The following is an 18,245-nucleotide window of genomic DNA, read 5'->3' on the forward strand; positions in this document are numbered from 1 at the left end:
AAAGGGATCGGCATAATACCTACATTGGGGCTGCTCTGAGTATATAGGGTGATAGCATGAGTGAGGCCTTGGCTCCGGCCTTGTTCTGATCTCGGTGACAAATGCCACCTCCCACGGGATTCCACTGACAGTACAGCTGAGCCGCAGCCCTCTGCCTCTACTCAGCGCCCACGGTCAGCCCCGGGTGCCGGTATAATTAGCTCCATCTCGGTGGTGAGCAGCCACGGCTGCTCACAGCCTCTGACACGACTGTCACCTCCCACTCAGTTATCCCCACTGTTGAGTGTGCATTACATGCCCGCTGGGCATGGGGGTGAGTGCCACCGGAGGACAGCTCAGCCCTCAAAATCTCCTAGTTGTCACAAGGGACCCAAGCCTTTTCCTTCACTCCCGGGCTGTGCCAAAAGAAAAGTTTGAGGGAGAAAAGGCCGCCTCTTGGATCGGCTGCAAAATCCCGCTCCTTCTGACCCCACAGCATGCGGAGTGGGTGGCGAGGTTGGGTGGGAAGGAAGCTTGTTTCTTTAAGAGGCCTCCGCCAGTGGGGCGGGGACAGGCCGGCGCTTCCCCCGGCAGTTGGGCCCGCCTTCCCTTGAGTGACAGATAAGCAACCCAATTGAAGAAAGAGGATTCAGCGTGACGGCGAAGCGGAGCAATAGGAACCCGGGTCGGCCTGCGGGGGCGGGGTCCCGGGAAGGCGGGGCGGGGTCCCGGGAAGGCGGGGCGGGCGGAGGCTGGAGGAGCCGCGGAGGCGAGACCCGGGCGCGGGAGCTGGGCCTAGGTCGGCGCCCTGGTGAGTGAGGGGGGCGCCGGGCGCCGGGGTGTGGCGGGCCGCGGAGAGGGCCCTGGCCGGAGGGATGCGGGGAGGAGAGGCCGGGCCGGGAAGGGGGCCAGAGACTGCGGCCTGCATTTGCCCCAGGGGTTGAGGGGCTGGAGGGCGGGCCCCGGCTGCACCGCGCCGGTTCGTCAGGGGGTCGCGGCCCTGCTGGGCTCCGGTTCCCCACCGGGCAGGAGCGGCGTCGGGTGGGGAAGAGGGCGGGCCGGGCCTGGAGGAGCGGAGGGAGAAGGGTGGGAGGATGGAGCCTGCGAGCGCGACGAGCAGATGGGGGAGGGACCGGGTGGGAGAGCGCTCGCTGGGAGCCCGGGGAGTGTTTGCGGTTGGGTGGCCCTCGACCGCGGCCCGGGAGTCTCTCTTGACATCGCCGCAGCCGACGCACACGCTGCCCATCACCCCGCCCGGTGGAGCCGGCCGCTCTGTGGCCCCCAGTCCGTCTACTTCTCATCTCCGCCTCTCCCCTTCCGTTCAGGCGTCTGTCGCCTCCTACCTGGGCGGTTGCATTGTCCTACTTGATGTGCCCCCACGCTCTCCGGCCGCTCTGCTGTGGGCCTCGCACCGTGGCCCGTGGGATTTTCAAAATGCACATCAGATCCGGACACTTCCGCTGCTTAAAACTGGCCAGCCGCCCAACTCTTGCAGGGTCAGCCCGAGATCCTCGCCCGAGCCCTGGAGATCTGGAACCTCCAGCCTCTCCCTCCTGTTCAGTACTCTTCACACTGTCCTTTCCCTGTTCCTTACACATACCAAGCCCTAGCTTTCCTCGGGGCCTTTACACTTAGCCTTGTTCTGCGTAGCTGCCTCTTCCCCGCCCATTTTAGTCCACTAAACTCATCTTCGTGCTTCAGATCCGCACTCAGGTATCACCCTGACTCCTCCTCCAGGTGAATTCCCCACTTTTGTCACCCTGGGTACTTCTTCACCACACTTGAACAACTGCAGTTTTACTTTTATTTGGAAAAGTATTAGAATGTCTGTCCATCCCACCAGATAATAAGGCCTAGAAGATAGTGTCTGGTTTTGCTCCTTGTATCTCGAGCCGCTTGCACAGGACCAGGCACGGTAAACATTTATTAAAGAAGGGGGTGGAGGTCTTGGCTTTGACAGGAGGAAGGGGGTGTCATTTGTGGTCCCTGATAGCCTGCCAGTGTGGGAAGGAAACCAACGTGGGAATCCTTTCTGTGTGCCAAGCTCTATGCAGAACAATGCCTTGTGTCCAATAGAAATAGAATGCCCTATGGGTAGTTTAAATTTTTTAGTAGCCGCATTAAAAACTTAAAAGGAAACAGGTGAAATCAATTTTTGGAACACATTTTACTTAACCTATTATATTCCAAAATAATATTATTTTGACATGTGATCGATATAAAGACCCTATTAATGGGATAGTTCCCATTTTTGTGGGTGCCCTAAGTCCTTGAAGTCTGGCATGTGTTTTCTACCTATAGCCGGTCTGATTTAGTTTGTGGTAACCACATGCCCCGTGCTCAGTGGCTACACAGGACACAGGTCTGGGGCTGCCCTCTTGGGCTGTGCAGTTCTAGAAGCTTTGTATACTTGTGACATTTAATCCCCTTTAGAGTCTTTTGGGGTAGTTCTTGTTGCCTGCATTTTACTAATAAAAATCAGGAAGCTCTTAAAAGTTACATTGCCTGCTGGTGATCACGCTAGCGTTTGTGAGTGGAGGAGGGAACATTAGGACTAGGACCCCATGTGTTCATCTGGAGTCTGGTCTCTCTATACCCTGTGCTGCCTCTAGGAGGTGCCAAGGAAGTCTGGGAGTGCAGGAAGTGGGGACTAAACTTGAGAACAGTGGCACCTGTGGCTATATTGCGCATTCTGTCTGGTTTCGTGCAGAGTAATATGTCTGGACACATCAGTACCACCGGTCTAGGTGGCTCAGGAACAAGCATATTTAATGCGTCTGGAGGAAAACCCTGCAAGGCAAGTCCTTCTTTGACCCAGTTGCTATACCTCTCAGCACAGTCTCCACGGTGGCCCTGGGAGCTGGGGAGAGAAATACGCACGGCCTGCAGCGTCCTGGTGGTGCTGGCAGCAGCACGTTCAAGTTAACACTCTGGCTGCTCAGTTCCACGATTGCTCACCGAGGGAGGTTCCCCTTACTGTGAGGCCAGCGCTGTTCTACTTAGGGTGACTGGGGAGTGTAAGTCACAGCCCTCATTTTCGGGATGCTTACCACGGAAGGACAAGACCAGATGACGGGGTGATTAGGTGATGCCCAAGACGACCACATGGTGTGACGAAGACCTAGAATCAGTGGTCTGTAGAGCCTGCAAAGTTGTTGTCGAGGCCAAGCTGTGAAATGTGTTTGAAAGTGTTGAATTTGAGCTCCTTTAGGTGGGGTGGGTGCTTTGCAGTTTGCCTCAGTGCCTGCATAGATGCTCCTTGGCTTATGTACTTATATGCCTGGCTGCTGAAGGCATTTGAATTTGTCACCCCACTAGGCATGGTGGTTTAATGTGAGTCACCAGGAAAGATTGGTTGAGCGCCTGTTATGTGGCAGGCTTTGTAGTGGCCATGGCTCTGAAACTGACTAAAAAGTCTCCAAGGTGCTGCTTCTGGAAGAAAATAATAAAGATAATAATAATTGTCATTATTATTATTGTTATTATGATAGAAGAACACCACCACCAGCGGTGCTTTGCCTCCTTGATTGCCTTCGCATATGTTCTCATTTTGTCATCAGTTTCCTGCAGCCTGGAGGGTAGGGTTTTTATATGCTAGGAAATGTGGTTACAGTGTTTTTGCAACTTCTTCAAGTTCACACAGCTGGAATTCTGCTTACTCTGTGTCAGAAATCATGCTTATATGATTAACATAGATTATCTCATTTAATATTCATAACCACTTGAGAGAGGAGGGTTGATTCGAATCCCCATTTTACAGATACAGAAATTGTTAGAGCTGAGATCCAAATCCAGGTCTGGCCCACTCCAGAACACAAGCTCCTAGCCATTAAGTGACACTGGCTCACCAGAAGGTCAAGGTGGAAAGAGACCTCAAAAACATGTAGTCTAACCCCCTCATTAGATCAGGACAAGAGGGGCAGAGAGGCTTGTGGTCGTGGTGAATCTGGGCAGTCAGGTCCCTTGTGCTGTAGAGAGGGAACTAACCCAGACATGGGGGACCAAGACCTTCTTTTTGTCCCTAACTGGTGGTGTGGCCTTGCCAGCTTCTCTGGACCTCAGTTCTCTTATTTATAAAGTGAGAGGGCTTGGCCTGATTTTACAGTGAGAACAATGCTGTGTTGTTATGATTGGTATTGAAAGAGTTGGGCCCACAGCCCGGGACTTCAGCCATGACCCAGGACTCTTGTGGGCTCACCACACCCCCTCCCTACACAAGCTCTGCCACCCCATTGCAACCGCCATGGTCTGTTGAAGGGGAACAGTTCCTTAAAGTTCATCAATATTTTCCGTCTCATTGTCTGTTTCACTTCCAAAAACCGAGGCAAGTAGTCTGTAAACCCTGAGCCCTTCTAAATCTGTCGGCTATGATAGTTAGGGATTTGTAAAGTTCTAGGCAGTGGACAGTCCTCTGTAGTGTTTTTATTCTTGTTGAAAGGCAGTAGGTCTCAGGACATCCTGGAGGGTATTTTTATTTATTTTTATTTTATTTAATTAATTAATTACTTTATTTTTAGAGAGGGAGTTGGGGAGGGGAAGAAGGAGAAGGAGAGGAAATCTTAACCAGAGTCCACGCCCAGTGCAGAGCCCAATGCAGGGCTCAATCTCACGACCCTGAGATGGCTGGAGCTGACATCAGGAGCCATGCAGGCACCCCATGGAGGGTATTTTTAGTGTGGAATTCTGCAGGTGCCGCGGTGTGCCAGGCATTGTGCTGCAGACGTTGGGGACGCAGGGGGAAGAGACACAGGCTGGATGTGTCCCTACTCTCAGATGGCTAATAGTCCTCTTGGCTGTGGCTCTCAGCCCTGACCACCATTAGGATCGCTTGGGTGGGGAGGGGGTTCAGAGTGCAGGGTGGGCATTGATGGTGCACAAGCAGAGGTGAGGACCGCTGGTCTAGAGTCTGCTTCTCACACTTGAACATGCATGTGACACCCCCCCTGGGGGGGGGTCTTGTTTGAAGGCAGATTCCCACTGAGCAGGTGATCCTCCATGACTGCGGGTTCCCAGGCACTGCGCATGCTACTGGTGTGCAGCTCACACTTGAGTAGCAAAGAGGCCACACAGAGAATTTGAAGTCAGGGGGCTGTGAAGGTTTGTGTAAGAAGACTGGGAGCACAGAGGAGGGCGCAGTTAATTCTGCCTGAGGGAAGAAGACGAGGAAAGCCACACCAGCGAGTGAATGTGTGAGCTGGGCCTTGAAGGATGAGTAGGAGTTTGCCAGTTGGCTAAGGTGGAAGGCCAGCAGCGCGTGTGAAAGCGCAGGCTCAGGGGCGCCTGGGTGGCTCAGTGGGTTAAAGCCTCTGCCTTTGGCTCAGGTCATGATCCCAGGGTCCTGGGATCGAGCCCCGCATCGGGCCCTCTGCTCAGCAGGGAACCTGCTTCCTCCTCTCTCTCTGCCTACTTGTGATCTTTGTCTGTCAAAGAAATAAATAAAATCTTAAAAAAAAAAGAAAGCACAGACTCAGAAGAGCGTGATGTTTGAGGGAGCAAGGGGGTCTGGGGCGATGTGCTAGCATCTACTCTGCAAAGTCTGGATGGCACTTCCACCCTGAGGAGCCACTGAGTGGAACTGGGGTCAGCCTAACACTCTGCTAGGGAGTTTGAGCTCTGTTCTGTTTGCTTGGGAGCCCTGCAGAGGTCTTCTGTGCAGGGTAAGGGGAGACCCAGGTGATCCTTAGGGTAGGTGTTCAGGGGAAGAAGCCCAAACAGTTACCCAGTTCCCATTCCCGTTCCCTTCCTCACTGTGCTTTGGCTCCAAGTTAGTGGCTTTGGGGTGAGGCTGGTGTTTGGCAAATTTCTACAAAAAGAAACATCAGCCGCTGTTGGCATGATGGTCCCTCTCAGCCTTTCCAGCGGTGCGTGGCAAAAGTTGAATCTCTGCCAACCCAGTCCCCCTCCTCTGGACCTGAGAGCTCATCCCCATTTAGCAGCAGAACTCAGGGAAGTGGAGTCACTCCTCAGATGAGAAGATTTCAGAGGGAGAAGCCTCTAGTGAGATTGCGGTTTCAATTAGAAAGAGGGTGTGACCTCTAGTTCCCTTCCTGGTGTGGTGGACTCTGTTGCAGGAAACATAAACCAGACTCACCCACACCATCCCCCCCCCCCCCCCACTGAATCAAAAGCAAAAGACGAGAACAAAAAAGCACACGTCAATCCTCATCCTTCAAAGAGTGGGGAGGAGGGTAGGGAGGACGGAGAGCTGGAAGCGGGAATCTTCATTCTGAATTCCTTGCTAGTGGGAAGGGATCCTCTTTCACTTCCTTTCTGCACATGGGCTGTGTCACCTGCCGGCAGAGTCCAGCCCTCTGGAGCAGTCACTGCATGGGTGACGGTAGATAAAGCTCCACGGGGCCTTTTGTAACCATGTTGATTTTACAAGCACACCTGCCAGAGGCCACTTAGGGACTGCTCCCCTGGAGATGCCGATGGTACTATTTCTCTCTGTTTCCCGAGCTTTGCCTTTGAAGACGTGCGCTTTCATTCTCCTGCCTTACAGAATTACCTTCCTCAGATCGAGTGCGTGTCTCTCTCCTGTTTGTGGCATGTTGAGTTTTGCCAGCCGGCTTGATGTCTGCAGCGCTCGCCTTAAAGGGGGTGGGAGGTGAGGGGCGGCAAGCGGATTCATCTGGAAGAGGGCTATCACTTCTGTGCCCCCCCCCCCCGGGCCTGGATGGAAACCACAGCTCCCTTATCCTGGCTGTTTGCTGTTGAACTTGAGCACGGCTGAGCGGCCGAGCAAGAGGCTATTTATAACCCTGAGAGTTTTGCAATGTTACTGAATTGCTTCGACCTAATTTCCACTTCCTTTCTAAAATGAAAATGAAGAGTAAGCAAGCAAGTGCTGAAGGAGTTCCCCACAAGGAGACCCTCCATCCGGGCATGGGCTCGGGAAAACACGACCGCTCCTACTCTCCTGCCTCCTGACACCTCCACAGAGAAGCAGTGGGAAACTTGCCCCTTTCTTTGCAGTAGAGTCAGGGGCGCTAAACCTGGTCTCGTAGTGAGACACGTCCAGTGAGACATCAGAGACGACAGCCAGACTCTCAACAGTGGAAATACTGTGTCGTTAGAAAGTGGCGGGACGTGGAGGGAACACCAAACAACCAGAACAATTCACGCCAGTCCCTTTCCGCTCCGAGGCGGCGCTGGTTCACAGGAGTGGAGGAAGTCAGAGGTGGAGGATTTGCGCAGACACTGGTGCTTGCTGAGCCAGGACTGTGTGCCAAGTGCTGTGCTAGGTGAGTGGGTGACAGGGTGTACCTTCCTTGGGGGAGGAGCTAGTGAGGAAGAGAGATGCACAGATACTTAACTATCATAACAGTATGTACAATAATAATAATACCTATAACGGAGGAGGACAGGAGCCCTCACAGAGGTCAGGACAGAGTGCTGTGAGAACACAGTGGCCCCATCCTATTTCATTTTGCTAGGGAAAGGGGACCACTCAGAAGGGTAGAGGGGCAGTGACATCTGAACTGGAATTTGATGTTTAAATAGGAGCTCTTTTGACAGTCCAGGGAAGGAAGAGAACATGCGGATGGACAGAAGAAATGGAAGAACGTGGCCTGCCTCACGGAAACAGCAAGCAGTCTGGGAAGACCTGGCTAGACGGAGAACCGAGTAGCACATGAGGAAGCGGGGCTGTCCTCTAGACAGTGGGGAGCCACTCCCTGCTGGACCAGTGAGCTCTTGTCATGCAGGTTTCTTCCCTTCAGGGTGCTTTAGCCTCAGGTATGGCAAACCAGAGTCCTCTAGACACCTGCTGCAGGCCACGGACGGCTCCACCTGCCGCACACATGGCTTTCAAACAACACCAGACTACCCGGAATCTAGTTATTATTATTAGCTGTGTGACACTGAGCATGGTCCTTAATTTCTCCGTGCTTCGCGTTGTCTCATCTGTTAAATGGGCGCAAGAATATACCATGCACGGTTGCTGTGTGGATTAAATGAATCAATATATGTAAAGTCCTTTGAAAAGGACCCTAGTACTATGTACTACAGCATCAAAGAAGTATTACGTAGAGGGAAAAGAACTAATTTTGAAGTCACATGACTCAGCCTTGAGATCCGTTCTGATCTGCTTTCTTTTTTTTGGAGGGAGGGGAGACATGGGAAGGAGCCCTGTGGCAGACAAGCTCAACCCATCTGAACTTCAGTTGTCTCATCTGTACAGTGGGGATAATTTTCAGGGTTCCTTGAGCAGTGGCTGTAATAATGCTATAGAAGTGAGCGATCAGGGCTCCTGGGTGGTTCAGTGGGTTAAAGCCTCTGCCTTCGGCTCAGGTCATGATCCCAGAGTCCTGGGATCAGGCCCCGAATCGGGCTCTCTGCTCAATAGGGAGCCTGCTTCCTCCTCTCTGTCTGCCTCTCTGCCTACTTGTGATCTCTGTCTGTCAAATAAATAAATAAAAGAAGTAAGTGATCAGGTCCGCCTGGGTGCCCTGTGGGTAAAGCGACTGACTCTTGATTTCAGCTCAGGTCATGATCTCAGGGGTGTGAGCCCCCCACTGGGCTCTGCACTCAGCGGGAAGTCTGCTTGTCCCTCTCTCTCTCTGTTCCGCCCCCTGTGCTACCCCACCCAGTAAAATACATACATACATAAATGGAATCTTAAAAAAAAAAAAGTGATCAACTGTAAAGAGGCTGTCTACCCATTACTATTATATACAACATGATTACTATGAAGTCACTTATATAACTGTTTTTTTTTTAAGATTTTATTTATTTATTTGACAGAGATTACAAATAGGCAGAGAAGCAGGCAGAGAGAGAGGAGGAAGCAGGCTCCCTGCTGAGCAGAGAGCCCAATGCGGGGCTCGATTCCAGGACCCTGGGATCATGACCTGAGCTGAAGGCAGAGGCTTTAACCCACTGAGCCACCCAGGAGCCCTAACTGAACTTTTTTAAACACACCAAACTGAGCCGGTGTCAAGGAAGGTCCTGCTCACTGTCTTTACCCTTTGCCTGTTACGCTGCTGCTTGTGCAGGCCCCCATATCAGAGTTCCTTCAAAGCCTGGGGTCAAACTTAGTCTTAAGCCTTTTTGTTGCAGTGAACAGAAAAGCAGGCTAGTTCCATTTAAAGAAGGGCTTTTTGGGCAGGATCCAGGGAAATTTCAGGCACCTCAAGTGTAGGAGTTGGAGCCATGGGATCTGGGAAGTCATCAGGCTTTTTCATCTGTTTTGGGGACTTTGTGGTTTCTGATTTCTGGCCTCCACTTATCTACACATCTCTGGATTCTTCCGCAGAACAGCTTCCTCTAAAAGACTCTTGGTTTTTGCTTCTTGGTATCTTTGGCTTGCTGGTGGCTTTGGCTTGCCACGGTACCTGCTCGGAGGCTGATGATGACCTTTCTGCCCCAGGGGCCCTTGGCATCCAGCTTCCTTAGCTTGTGTCTGTAAATTTAAAAGAAAGAATTGGATTCATCCGGCTAAGGTTCAGTGTTCACCTAGGTCCCACCAGCTGGGGCAGGGTTGGGGAGTGTCATTCAGTTTAAATGGACTGCCCTGTGTGAGAAAGGGCAGAATAACTGAGAATGGGGGCTCGGAGTCTCTCTTGAATAGTCTTGGCGGTTGCAAATCTCCACGCTTTAAAATGGATATGAATTTTTGAAATAGCCACGAATCACTCAGGGCAAAGTTTAATAAAGAAAGAGACAGTCAACCTAGGAAATGCCAAGTTGGATCGGAGTAATGTGGAATGGCCAAGTAATGAGCTTTAGTTTCGTTGTCTCCAAAGACAGTATCCAGAATAGAGCTCTAACAAATAGGATTTCTTAGCAGCACCATCAGGAAATAAGGGCGTGGTTTCCTTGGGTGTGGACTTTGAAGTGGGCAATCTTCATTTGGATTTGTAAGTTCTACTTTAGAACCATGGGCTTTTAGACTTAGGGGGCACTCTGTGCATGCTTTAGTTCAACACTCACATCCCACAGTAGAGGCTTGGGTGAAAGGGCCACATCCACATCACCCGGCCACCTAGGGATGGGACTGTGATGGGGTCCTGACTCCATGGCGTCCAAATCCAATTGCTTCTTCAGCACGGCAGTCATCCCAGCTCCTTCTCTCGCACCTGCACCACCTACTTGTTTCAAAGAGAAGAGCTAAATGACAAATGGTCTAAGAGGCCATCCTGTGTGCTTCCGTGTATACAAAGTGCAAAAACAGGCCACCCTCATGTATGGTGAGAGAAGTCAGAAAGGAGTTGCCTCTTGGAGGGCTGGAAGGTGGGGGATTGCCTGGAAGGAGGTGGGAGGGAATTTTCTAGGGTGATGAGAATGTTCGAAGTCCTGTTTCGGGTGGTGGTTACAGAGAGATGTGTGTATTTCTATTCTATATATACACACGTACATGAGCTCTGTGTGTTTCGTATGTAAATTATATCTCCGTTTTAAAAAATGATCTCACAACTGTACAGTCATACCTCCTAATTATGGCACATTTACCGGTACGGATAAGGATGCTTGCCCTAGGCATCCAGAGTCACGGTCCCACCCCTGTTTTGCCATGTGGCCTTTCAGCCAGGAGGTGTTCTAATGGGAACGGTTCATCGTGTGTCTAAGCACACGAACATCACACACGGGAAATTCTGCTTGGAGCCACAGACGTGGCAGAAGCTTTGAGGACCACCAGGCCCACCCCCCACAGGCCCTTTAGGCTTGATTTAGTTCCAATGAACAGAAATTCAGGCTAGCTCAGCAGGGAAGGGAAGAGCACCGGCCAAAGTCAGCCCCAAGTTCTGTCCCCTTTCCTACCTATTAGCTGGTGGAACTGGGGCCCTTTAACCATTGTCTGAGCTCCAGCTGTGTCGTCTCAGAACTAACAGTCTGATTCCGCCTACTTCCTGGGGCTGCCGGGAGGGCTCAGCGGAGTCAGTGAAAGCGCTTGGAAAACCATCTGTGCATTGTCACGTGCTAGCAATGCCAGTATGGTTGACACTTGCCTTCTGGGGCAGCCCACCCTGACCAGGAAACGGTCACGGAAGCGTCCCTCTCCCGGAGACTCATGGGTGTGGAGGGGAAGGGCCTTTTCCCCCTTTCACCAGACAGACCTATGCTCACAGGGCTGTGAGAACGGACATCTGTGTCTGGGCCTAAAAGCTGCAGCACACACCAACACCAACTTAGCAGCGGCTCTGCCGTGAGCTCGGGAGAGCCAGGCGGTCTCCGTTATGGAAGCCTGATGTGCGGGTGAACAGCTGAGCTTGGCGGATGCCGAGAAGGTTCTTTTTCATTGAGAGAGGCCTCTCCTGAACCTGTTGGCAAGGAATATAAAACATACATGGAAATAATCCATCAGTCGAGTGACTTGCCTTCATCAGACCTTGGAGAGAGGACGCTTTGGCTGCTGCTTGGAATACCACTAAGCTAGCGGGGTTGCCTAGGAGACCAGTCACATGGGCCCATCTTCCAGACCCGTTCAAAATGATTTATTTTCCTTTATTTTGGAGACAAATGGGGGAGGGGGTCAGAGGTACTTTCGGAGCCTCGTCCTCCTATAGAGGGGCCTTTGTGTGAGGCTGTCCTCACCTCCCTACACTTGAGCTCCAGCAGCCCTTGCCCTTGGCAGTAGGGACTAAAATAGCATTTCCTGTCCCAGTTCTCTTCCCATTTTCTGAACTCGGCGTCATCCCACACAGAGGAGGCTCCACATTGTGTCCTTTGAGGGGGAAGGAGTGGCAGCGGTAACTAGGCAGGAGGCGAGAGAGCAAGCGGCCGGGCCCTGCTGACACTGGGATCTTCCTCGGATGAGAGCGGGACAGAAGTGGGCAGGCTCCGTCAGCCGGCCCCTCAACCAAGAAAAGGCTCTGCCCATTCTTATCTGTCTCAGAGCATATGCTTCTCCCTCCCGACGTCCCAGGACGGGAATTTGCAGGAAATTCATTCTGCTACCACACAGTCCTCCTGACCTTTAGACCGAAGTGTCACGTTGGCAGACCTTGCTACTGCCTGATCCGCAGTTGATGGATGAGTCTGTCCCATTTCTACTCGCTGACTTAATCTAAAAGAGACAAAAAGCCCAAGGAGAGGGTCTAGTGTGATGTCGAAAATTTCCAACCAAGCAGTTCCGTATGTTACTTTGGACACTGTCTTCTGATTCTCAAAAATATCTAACGAGTGAAAAATGAAGGCAAACGCTCTGACTCTTTCCTTCTCTCTGATTCTTTGTCTCCAGGCGGCTGTGTTGGTGTGTGCTTCTTGGAGAAGTAGGGCCTATTGGGAACAATGCCGCCCCCATCAGACATTGTCAAAGTAGCCATTGAGTGGCCAGGTGCTAATGCTCAGCTCCTTGAAATCGACCAGGTGAGCTCCTGAAAAGAGGACAGAAGCAGTGATTCGGGGGGAGGTGGGGGGTTGTCAGGGGCGTGTATGGCAGGGTTGTCTTCAGGGATGTGGGCTTTTGGCATCAGGAGTAAGAGCCAGCAGCAGGAAGATCAAGGTCTGTCCCACCCCATGGAGGGTCGGTCCCGTGGCTTGGGAGAGAGGCTTCCTCTCCAACAGAAGCTGTCGGGGAGGCAGTCCCCACTCAGGCCCCAGGCTGGTCCTGCTTGGCAGGCCCTCGTCAGAACCTTGGTGGGAATAGCATGGGTTGCTGGTGAAGGATCTCTCTCTCTCTCTCGCTCTCTCGCTGTCTTTCAGAAACGGCCCCTGGCATCCATCATCAAGGAAGTTTGCGATGGGTGAGTAGAAAGTGCCCTCGTTCTGGACAAGGGTAGGCTAAGTACTGCCGGAACGCCGCCCCACTGTGAGGGATCTCCAGTTAGCCGGGTCCCGGGACAAAGGGGGTGTAGCGGAGGAGGATGTCCCTACGACCTCATAGAAATCCTTCTTTCTCCTGTGAGCCCAGGAAGGCCCTGTCTGAGGTGCTGGTGGGCTGTGAGGCTCGAGCTGAGTCATCCGGACCGCCTTGGATGGCGCCGGTTGGTACCCAAACCTGAGCTACTTGTTTTTGGTCAGCATCTCAGCCCGTAGCTTTGGGTCTCCCCCCTCCTCCAGGCAGGCTGCCCAAAGCCTGAGGTAACTCTGCTGGAAATGGTTAATGCATCTGCCGCTTTTAGCCGGGCCTGCGGAAGACCCGGTGGCTGTACTGTGGTTTCTCACACAGGTGGTCGCTGCCAAACCCGGAGTATTACACCCTCCGATATGCAGACGGCCCCCAGCTCTACATCACCGAGCAGGTGCGTGCGGGAGCGCGGTCGGCACGGGAGCCTTGCTGACAGGGGGTCAGCTTCTGTGTCCCGGGGAGGGGCTGCCTCCTGGGCAGATTGGGACACGCCAGCCCTGCCTCCTCTGGTGGCTGGAAAACTGAGGCTTCTCCCTCCTGAGGGCCCGGGGCACATGGAGGGGTTCTGAGAAGTTCTCGGAACACACAAAAGGAGGCCTGACCAAAGAGGTTCAGTTACAACTCCTATAAAGTTGAGTCGGCTGGCTTGCTCAGGTCTAATATTGTATCTTAGTTACTCTTTTTCCTCTTTGTTACCCAGACACGCAGTGACATTAAGAATGGGACCATCTTACAGCTGGCCATCTCCCCAGTAAGTATCTGGTTCTCCTCAGGAGTACATTTATTTAACATGCATAGGAGCACCCACCATGGGCCAGACTCCCTTCTAGAAACCAAGACTACAGAGCTTTAAAAGTCAGTCTTTGAGGGGCGCCTGGCTGGCTTGGTCAGTGGAGCATCCAACTCTTGATCTCGGGGTTGTGAGTTCGAGCCCTACATTGGGTGTAGAGATGACTTAAAATAAGTCAATCTGTGCTCTCACAACCTTGTTAGGAGTAAACAAACAAAGGCCTCTCTCAAGCATTTTGACAGGAAGTTGCTTAGGGAGCTATGGGGACTCAGAGAAGGGGCTGCCTGGTTTGGCCTGAGGATTCTCAGAAAACCTTCCCAGAGGAAGGCACGCTTAGCACAGATGTTGAAGGATAAGCAAGAATTAGCCAGAGAAATAAGAAAATGAAGGGTATCCCAAGCAGAGAGATGTGCTTTGTTGGGGGAGGCAGGGTCTATAGCAGCCAGTGGGGAGCCGACCTGGAAGGGCCCCGGACGGCTTGCTCATGGGTTTGGACTTGATTCAGAAGGGAATGTGGGGACATTGAAAGATTTTAAGCAGGAAGGTACATTATGTTTAGATTTATATTTTAGGAAGATCACTGTAGTGACAGTGTGGAAGATGGGCTAAAAAAAGAAGGTTGGTGGTAGGAGGAATCTTTAAGAAGCTAATGAGGAATGTTAACAGCCCATGAAGCGAAGGCAAGTGACAGTGGAGATGAGGGGACAGGCAATAGAGATATTTAGAGGTAAACCCAGGGATGGGGTGATATCCTGGAAGGAGAGGGAAGGAGAGGGAGGACTCTGAGGCGACTCCCTGATTCCTGCCAGAGCTCCTGAAGGGTAACTAAGAAAGCGACTAGAAAGGCCGAGAGAACACCAGGAGACCCGAGGGGGAGTGGGCAGGGAGTGTCAAGTTAGAGGAAGGCGTGGCCTGCAGCGAGCAGAGATTGGGGCAGCTGAGAGCAGCAAAGTTGTTCACTGACCCAGGAAGTCCACGGTCCCTGGTGACCTCTGCGAAGATAGTTCTGGTGGGGTGATGAGTGACAGCCGGGCTACAGTGGTGGCAAAGTGAGGTCCCCGACTTCACCGCACTATCAGGAAGCTTGGTTATAAAAGGAAGTAGACAGCAGAAGGCAGGAACTCGGGGATGTGGAGCCAAAAAGATAATGCTTTTTAAACAGAGGTAAAACATTCCTGGGTTACAAAAATCAAAAAGTTTGACAAAGATAAAGTGGAGGGTCTCCCTCCCTCTCCCGTGCCTTATCTCCCCAGTTCCCCCCCTCCTCTGACCCTTCAGAGCTGCTAACTTCTGTTGCAGTTTCTTTTGTGTCTTTGAAAAGAAGTTAAGATGAAAGAAAGGAAGGTTGATGGTGCAGGAAAGGGGGTGATTAATGGAACAGGACCTCATTGGGTCAGGTCAGGGGGAACCCAAAGCCCGGGTGGAGGGATTTTTGACCGCTCGGTCCCTGAGGAGGATGACCAATATGGGGGAGTCACTTAGGTGTAGAAGGGCTGCCAGAAAATTAAGGCTGTGATGGCACCTGTTTTCTTGGCGAGGCAAGAGCCAGTCCCTCTGAGCGGCAGGGTGGTCCGCAGTAATAGTTCCAGAACGCCGAGCACTTCGCATGCAGCGTATCCTCTTATCTTGACAGACACCCGAAGAGATGGGTACTCGTGATAGCCCTGTTTTGCAGATGAGCAAACTGAGACTCAGGTTACGTGACTAGCCACTTGTCACACAGATAAAAACATGGCCGAACTGCCTCTCGAACCCGGGGCTGTCTGACTCCTGGCTGGTATTCTCACCAGTGAGTCCTCCTGCTTTCCCCCTCCTCTGGAACCCTTCTCACCCTAAGGGCTTCATTACCCACCCACCCACCCACCCACCCCCGGCTGACCCCCCCCCCCCCCCCGCCCAATCAGCTCTGCTAGCTTAATATAACCGTCTGGGAGTTGCTCTCGGGGATGTGCTGAAGCATTTTGCAGACCTCCTTCGCTGAGTAGTTGACTTTCCCAGGAGTGCATCTCTGCAGAGCAGAAGGCGGCAGCCCAGAAACGCTGTCTCAGGAGGAAAATTAACATTTGGAGCTGGAAGTTTCCAAGTGTGGTGCAGACCAGTGCTCTTCAAATGGTTCTATCCGGTGACCTTTTCTCACGGTGTGCGTATTCTCCACCGCGGGAGTCTGGAGGATTTCTGTGTCATCCAGAGCCGCGGCTGCCGTAGGCCCATCTCTGTGATAATAAAAGAGGAGAGGCAGAGGGGAGAGAGAGGTGACCAGACCTGACTCCTCGGTCAGCAGCAGGAACCAGGCTGCAGTCGCTTGCTGAGCTCTGTAAGAAAAAATAAAGTCCGCGGGAGCATTTTGCTCTCAAGGCTCTTCCATTCCAGCTGAGAATATTAATTAACAGACAAAAAATAGAGAGTGACAAATTGCTGGTCGGTCACTTGCGGGGGCCCTGACTATAAAGCTAGGAAGTTCAGCAGGAGGAAGGGCCAGCGGACGCTAGGGAAGGCTTGTGGCTGGAGCTTGCAGCAAGGAAGCAAGCATTCTTCTGGGGAAAGTTCATGTGCTGGGAGAAGGCTTGGTCACCAGCCATCACTTTGAAAAAGCCATTTTGAAAGCTTCCAGACCTGCCGTATTCTTAAAATTTCCCCAGGACTGTCAGTTTGAGGGACAATGATACAGGCTTTCAGAGAAAGTTTAAAAAAAAAAATAACTTTTCAGGCTTATCACATTTTGAGATTGAAAGGGACTTTAAAGCTGGTTATCAGATTAAGTCCTCCACCCAATGCAAGAATCCCTTGTGTAGCATCTTTGACAGCTGGTCCTCGAGATTCTCCTTGATTGCTTTTGGAGACTGAGAGCTCATTACATCAAGGGACAACCTGGTCTCCTGTCTGATGCCTTACATTAATAGAAAACTCCCCTCTGTTGAGGCAATATCCATGTCCCTGTGACTTGCCAGAGGTGGTAGACTGTCTTCTCCCCGGTCTCTTTTGTAGTCCTTCAGTGGGAAGTTTCTGTAATCCATAGACCAGAGTGCTACAGAAAGGATCTATATAGGTCCAGATTGGTCTTGGCATACTGGTAATTCCCTGATTGATCCAATAAGCATTTATTAAGCAACTCCTAGACAGCGTGAACAACTAGTTCTGCCTCGGGCTTGAATGTCCACAGAAAAGCCTTTATGAGCTACTCACAGAGCAGTAACCTGCCGCAAGGAGCAGATGGCATACATCTTGTTCCTGGTCTCATAGTCCCGGGCTGCACGCCAGCTGATGGAGAGGACCCAGTCGTCCAACATGGAGACCCGGCTGGATGCCATGAAGGAGCTGGCCAAGCTCTCTGCTGATGTGACCTTTGCCACTGAGTTCATCAACATGGATGGCATCATTGTGCTGACACGGCTTGTGGAAAGTGGAACCAAGCTCTTGTCCCAGTGAGTATAACCGAGCTCTTCTTGGGGGGTTTCAGAGACTGACTTCAGTCTGCGGGGCATCCTTTTCTCATCTCTACTGAGTCACTTGAATTTATTGAGCACCTTCTGTGTACAGAGCAATGTGCCAAGTACTGGGCTCTGCACGGAGGGATTTGCTTGTTGTGCTCCTGAATGTCATACTCTAGGTGGTCTTCACAGATCCAAGCAATAGTAAAATCAGGGGGTACAGAAGTCAGGAAGAGAGAAGATAGGTCATGACAGATCTGTTAATTTATGGAAAATGGCTAGTGAGCAGACTGTCCAGAATTGACCAGAACGGGCATCTGTCTGTTCTTAATCTCCACCCATGCTTCTCCCTTTCCAGTCATCTCCCTGCTCCCCACACGCACACGTGAGCACACACACACGCAGGCCTTCTTCCTACCGCCCATTTTCACAGGGAAAACGAGCTCCAGAACTTTGCAATAGGCCACAGACATCTCTATCATACTCCAGTGCCGAGTTGAGTGCAGTGGCACTCTGTGCCCGTGGCCAGCCGTGAATGAACACATTTAGTTAGCCGTCTAGGCCTGTGCTGGCTTTCTGTCCCTCTCAGCTGGCACACAGAGGCCGTGGGAAATCTTTTCAGCTGATGGACCAGCTCTTGAAATTTTCAGCCAAACCAAGCACCTAATCTTGGGTGTTCCTTTTAAGTCTCAGATTTTGCAGCAGCATGGACATCCTGAAGCTTTCAGTGGCCCTCAGAGACTTCAGCCATCTCTGGGGGGGTGGGGTGGAGGGGGTACAGGATTAGACTGGCCTTGGTTTCCTCCTCTTTAAAATGGGGGTGCTGCTTACATTGTAATACTGTCGCAAAGATTGTTGTTAACAGGTCCGAACCTGCCTTGCCAATGGGAATAGGTTTTGTTGAATCTAGAGCACTATATAGCTGTGTAAAGGATGGTGTGTAGAAAGAGGGGGACACAGGAGAGAAGGCTTTGGAACGCTGTCAGCATTGCAGCCAGGGGTTTGCACACATTGTCACCTTGCCCATTATGATCTTAACGCTGTGAGATTAACTCCATTTTACCAAGGAGGAATTTGAAATTTAAAAAGATAAAATTTGCACAGTTAGGGGCGCCTGGGTGGCTCAGTGGGTTAAAGCCCCTGCCTTCAGCTCAGGTCATGATCCTAGGGTCCTGGGATCGAGTCCCGCATCCGGCTCTCTGCTTCAGCAGAGAGCCTGCTTCCCCCTCTCTGTCTGTGCCTGCCTCTCTGCCTACTT

General features: G+C 51.8%; 1 protein-coding gene across 2 annotated transcripts in view; it reads left to right on the forward strand.

Moving 5' to 3' along the window:
- The first annotated feature begins 696 nt into the window (after window positions 1-696).
- The window catches only part of ELMO2 (engulfment and cell motility 2), a 38,116-nt gene continuing 20,567 nt past the window's right edge, over window positions 697-18,245 (forward strand). For both annotated transcript variants that reach the window (XM_080812887.1, XM_080812888.1), the window contains exons 1-6: window positions 697-790; window positions 12,161-12,288; window positions 12,625-12,665; window positions 13,091-13,163; window positions 13,470-13,520; window positions 16,800-16,981. In XM_080812887.1, the coding sequence (XP_080669013.1) occupies window positions 12,211-12,288; window positions 12,625-12,665; window positions 13,091-13,163; window positions 13,470-13,520; window positions 16,800-16,981 (425 nt within the window). In that variant the 5' untranslated portion in view covers window positions 697-790; window positions 12,161-12,210. The remainder of the gene's footprint in view (window positions 791-12,160; window positions 12,289-12,624; window positions 12,666-13,090; window positions 13,164-13,469; window positions 13,521-16,799; window positions 16,982-18,245) is intronic.

Source organism: Martes martes (assembly GCF_963455335.1).
Source record: "Martes martes genome assembly, chromosome: 9".
NCBI classification, from domain to species: domain Eukaryota; kingdom Metazoa; phylum Chordata; class Mammalia; order Carnivora; family Mustelidae; genus Martes; species Martes martes.